A 5,580-nucleotide genomic window follows, 5' to 3' on the forward strand; every position below is an offset into this window, starting at 1 on the left:
TGGCTCACGGGCCCAGCCGCTCCGCGGCATGTGGGATCTTCGCGGACCAGGGCACGAACCCGTGTCCCGTGCACTGGCAGGCGGACTCTTAACCACTGCGCCACCAGGGAAGCCCTTACTTTTAAAACTTAAAGCAACCTTGCTGCTCCTAAAACCTTAAAGAAAAGTCTTAAGTTTGTTTCTTCCAGGACTTTTAATTTCATTCAGTGACACCCTTTTTAGACCACCTCCTTTTAAAATTTTATTTATTTATTTTTGGCCTCACCCTGTGGCATATGGTATCTTAGTCCCCAACCAGGGATAGAGCCTGTGCCCCCTACATTGGAAATGTGGAGTCTTAACCGCTGGACTGCCAGGGAAGTCCCAGAGAACGTTTCTATTTATTTACTTACTTACTTACCTACTTAATTTTAATTTTTTGGTCCCGCAGCATGTGGTATCTTAGTCCCCAACCAGAGATCGAACCGGCACCCCCTGTGCTGGAAGTGCAGAGTCTTAACCACTGGACCACCAGGGAAGTCAAGACCATCTCCTTTTCAGAAAGAACGTAAGACACTGTTTTTTCTCCCAGCTCCTCTCATTACAAAGCTTCATCTTCACCACCACAGTGAGGATAAATGGAAAGAACATCAGACTTCATGCCAGAAAATCTTTTCAAATTCAGACAGTGAGGGCTTCCCTGGTGGTGCAGTGGTTGAGAATCTGCCTGCCAATGCAGGGGACACGGGTTCGAGCCCTAGTCTGGGAAGATCCCACATGCCGTGGAGCAACTAGGCCTGTGAGCCACAACTACTGAGCCTGCACGTCTGGAGCCTGTGCTCCGCAACAAGAGAGGCCGCGATAGTGAGAGGCCCGCGCACCGCGATGAAGAGTGGCCCCCGCTTGCCACAACTAGAGAAAGCCCTCGCACAGAAACGAAGACCCAACACAGCAACAATAAATCAATTAATTAATAAACTCCTACCCCCAACATCTTTAAAAAAAAAAAGAAAACACTCCTTAAAAAAAAAATTCAGACAGTGACACTTCCTATTTATTAGAGTAAATCAACACGTCTCTAACCTTAGTTTCCTCATCTGCAAAATGAGGATCACAACACTTATCTTACAGGATTATTTTGAAAACTAAAAGAGGTAAAATATGCAGGTGTAATTTATAAATTATAAAACACCATCAAAATGTGTCCTAGCATTATTACTCATGTATGAAGATGGATCATCCATTTTTCAATGAATATTTATTGGTCATTACCATGTGGCAGACATTTTGCTAGGCTGTACGATACACATCAAAAAATATATATATCATTGGCCCTAAGGAGCCAATTATATATATATATATCATTCCAGTGGGGAAGAATCATGCTCTGGGTGGAGAAAAACATGCTCTGGTGTGGCCATGGGTGCTAGGGAGCCAGAGAGGACACTCAGACAGGGGTGTGGAAAGTGAGGGCATTCAGAGGACTTCCTGAGGGGGTGAAACTGGAACTGTCTCACTGCAGATCCAAAAGCAAGACATCAAACTCGAGTCACTCCTCTGTGAGGTAAGCCGCACGATCCACAGTCCTGGGCTCCCAGCCAGTTCAAAGGTAGCACAGCCCGCTAAGGTAGAATTTCTCAACCTCAGTGTCACTGATAATTCTGTTCTTCTGGATAATTCTGTGTTTCGGGGGTGCTATCCTGTGCATATCATAGAATGTTCAGGCAGCATCCCTGACCTCTATCTACTAGATGCCAGTACAACCCCCTACCCTCAGCTTTGACAGACATTTTAACCGCCAAATGGCCCCTGAAGGGCAAGATTGCCTACAGTTGAGAAATACAGCCTTAACATAATAGAAAACCAACACAGGTGATTCTAGAAGGAATGCATTTCATACAGTTGGTGCTTAGACTTATACTAGTTAGTGCTCAACAAATATTGAATGAATAGAATGAGCCACCCAGAGCCCATCTGACCTTTTGGGTCTCATGTAGAAGAGCTCTGAGCTAGTAATTAAGTTCTAAGGTGCCGAGTGAGAGGTAACAATAACACCACGTCCATTTATACTGCACTCTGTGCAAGTTGTATAATCTGGGGCAAGCAGTTCAATTTCCCTGAGTCTCTCAGGCTCTTCAATTCCTAAAAGGGGATATTAATCTTATCTTGCAAGGTTGTTGGGAGAATTACATGAGATAATTGATGTAAAACATAAAGCATTAGAGGTTTAGGAACTCACTCCTTTGGTGCAGTTGACAAGCGGAATCTTAGCAGGATGCTCTCCCAGCTCCTGCCACTAAGCTTTACCCTTAAGAAGGACTAGAGTAGTTTGAGAATATGCTTTTTTTGTTGTAAACGTGGAGAATGCTGAGCACGGCACCAGGAACTGACACATCAGCTATCCAATTCATTGCTCACAAGCAACCAGGTTAGTCAAGAGGCCCAGGGAATTCCCTGGTGGTCCAGTGGTTAGGACTCTGTGCTTCCACTGCAGGGGGCATGGCTTCAGTCCCTGGTGGGGGAACTAAGATCCCACATGCCACGTGGCATGGCCAAAAAAAAAAAAAAAAAAAGTCAAGAGGCCCAGAGAGTTGTGACTTGCCCAGGATTACACAGCAAAAAAGTACTTCCCTGAATTCAAAAGGCACTAGGGCTGGCCAGCCTGCTCACCACCACCACCTCCATCACACTTAGGCTTATTTAGACTGTGAGTTTTTGGAAAATGCTTTGTGTATTCTGTGTTCTGTAGTTTCCTATAGACATACATGACCAGATCGGGAAATTTCTCCTGAAAATACTGGGAAGGTTCTCCAATTTTTGACTTCATCCTGAAATGAAACATAAATATTTTGATATGCTTGCCCCAAACTCTGCATCCCCCCTTTATAGCATATGGTCCTGGAAATCTTTTTTGCTCCCCTGGTTTCTACAGCAGAATAAATGAGGACTTTGGAATCTGACAGAGCAAGATTCAGCTCCTGACTCTTCAACTAATGGACTAAACTTTGGCAACTTAAGTTTTATGAACCTCAGTTTTATTATCCATAAAGTGAACATAATACAATCCCACAATCCCTTATCTACAATGCTGAAATCCAAAAGAGCCCTGAAAACTGCAAGTTTTTTGTGAGTTTACAGCTAAGAATTTTGGTAGCAAAAGCTAACTGGATTAACACGGGGCTACTCTTCTAATGCTACATTCGCTTTACCCAGCCACGCAGTCCCCTGTGTTTCTTCACACAAGAATTGCTAGCCTACTGTTCAAGGGGGCTCAGCAAAAATTGAAAAGGAAGAGGAGAACCTGCAAGGCATGTCCACTGTTGACTGTAAGACCCTTGTGACGGCCCTTTTCCAAACAGAAGGAGGAATGACTTTCATCAAAATAAATTTTCTTCTTTCCATCAAATAGCAGATATAAATTCAGAACTGGAATTTTTAAATTATTCTCATCTCATACATGACTTCTCATACATGACTTACTTTTTATTCTTTTTTTCATCAATGTGCTCTCCCAAATTCCGGATGAACTTTAGCAGGTCACCCACGGTGTCCTGATAAACATTGCCATTTTTATAAAACTCATTCATTTTTTTCATCACAAATTTGTCAATCTAAAAAAAAAAATTACACAAAAATGTGGAAGCAACACAAAATAAATCCTGAATGTTATACAAAAAGCAGAATACAAATTTGAATATATGTCAAAATTTCCACTAATTAATAAAGCCAATTAATACAAAGAAAAGAATGGAAGTAAGCACCATACACCACAATGCTAACTGTAGTTGCGTTTGGATGTGGAATTATAAATAGCTTTAAATTCGTGTATCTATTTTCCAAGAGAATTGTTTTCATAGAAATTAACTACATTAAAACATGGTTTAGGAAATTGTTGGCTACTATAAAGGAAATTTGCTCACTATACTCTACAGTAGCACTGTCCTTGTGGCCACCCTTCCAAATTCATACTTGATTACATCTCCTTCAAGAGGGTTGTCCTGACTGAAACCAGGCGTTGCAGCCATTGCCATAGTGAGTGTGGTTGTTCTTCGTTTTGTTTTGTTTGTAATTATGTTTCCAAAGGTTACATGTTTCTCCTTGTCTCTAGGTGTTCCGGGGCAGCTGCTCTCATATTAATAATGCCTTCCTCTTGTAGATGGCTCTGATAGGTAGAAAGAGTCTGGAGTAAGAGAATAAGATGCAACAACCATGAAGCCAGAGGGTCCCTTAGGAAGAGTAACTGGTGACTAGAAGCCCGCCTGGGGGTACTATGTGTGGAGCACATGTGAGAAATGCTGAGCATGTATGTGTGCGAGGAGAGGCAGCCGTGTGAAGAAGGTGGAGTCCACACTGGAAAACTGGTTGCACGCCCAGGAAAATGGGCAAGTCACCAAAATCAACAGAACAACAAAGCTGAAAATGAAAACGAAAAGATAAGACTTGAAGTCAATCAAAATTCAACATACGTCAATGAAGTTTAAGGGAAGGAACCAATGAACTGGGAGACAAAAGAACAAAATTCTCTTCCCAGCTCTGCCAACTTCTGGCTTTCCAGCCCTGAGTATTTGGGGGTTCCACCTCTGAACCTCAATTTCCTTGGCAATTAAATGATTTGGCGGACTTGACGGCATCATAGCATTGTGCAGTGAGCCGCTTTAGTGCGTGGCCTTTTTTTTTTTTTCCCCATTTTTTTATTGAAGTATAGTTGATTTACAATGTTGTAATTTCTGGTACAGCAAAGTGATTCAGTTATACATATATATACATATTCTTTTTCATTCTTTTCCATTATGGTTTATTAGAGGGTATTGAATATAGTTCCCTGTGTTATGCAGTAGGACCTTGTTGATTAAATATGTTTTTATATTTTTATTTTTAACCAGTTTTAAATGTTTCTCTAGGGGAATTGGCACATTTAATATTTGGTCTCATTTGTATTATCTTTTTTTCTGTATCTTTATTTTCCTATTCGCTTTTCAATTCTGTACCTTCTGTTACAGTAGATTGGGTATCCTTTTTGTCATTTGAAGTACAATCAGAATAAAATCTTACGTAAATTATCTGTGTATAAAAAAGTAGTTCTACCATTATTTTTCATGTTTATAAATAAAACTGAGGCTCCTTTCTCTGGATGATAGAGTCTTGTGTCTTTGGGTTCAGCCCCATTTTCTCCAACCCCCTTGTCTCCCAGGTTCCTCGTTGTTGTATCTTGTTCTCTGGAAACACTTTTTAAAACTATATTTTTGCACCTTAGAACCTGCCTGTATCATCACATCTAATGACTGATAACGTCCCATCACCTCCATAACCTTTATCTCTCTAGTGATATTTAGCACTTTTCTTTATTTGTACTTTCCTCTTCATTTCAATTCTGTCCTTCCTTCTTATGCCTCTGGACCTTCGGGCTTTGATTGATAATTTACCCAACACCACTGCATTTTCTCAAACTTTGCTTCTGCTTTCAAACAGAAAGTAAAGGCCAGATAATTAAACTTCAAGAGAACGACTTTCGGGCTTCCCTGGTGGCGCAGTGGTTGAGAGTCCACCTGCCGATGCAGGGGACACGGGTTCGTGCCCCGGTCCGGGAAGATCCCACATGCC

At 41.5% G+C, this 5,580-nt stretch overlaps 1 protein-coding gene across 2 annotated transcripts in view; it reads right to left on the reverse strand.

Annotated features, from left to right (window-relative positions):
* Positions 1-744: 744 nt before the first annotated feature.
* Positions 745-5,580, reverse strand: part of RNASEL (ribonuclease L) — an 18,678-nt gene continuing 13,842 nt past the window's right edge. For both annotated transcript variants that reach the window (XM_007110971.4, XM_007110970.4), the window contains exons 6-7: positions 3,460-3,590; positions 745-2,807 (exon numbers count right to left, since the gene is read on the reverse strand). In XM_007110971.4, the coding sequence (XP_007111033.2) occupies positions 2,627-2,807; positions 3,460-3,590 (312 nt within the window). In that variant the 3' untranslated portion in view covers positions 745-2,626. The remainder of the gene's footprint in view (positions 2,808-3,459; positions 3,591-5,580) is intronic.

This window comes from Physeter macrocephalus, chromosome 4 (assembly GCF_002837175.3).
Source record: "Physeter macrocephalus isolate SW-GA chromosome 4, ASM283717v5, whole genome shotgun sequence".
In the NCBI taxonomy this organism is placed as follows: Eukaryota; Metazoa; Chordata; class Mammalia; order Artiodactyla; family Physeteridae; genus Physeter; species Physeter macrocephalus.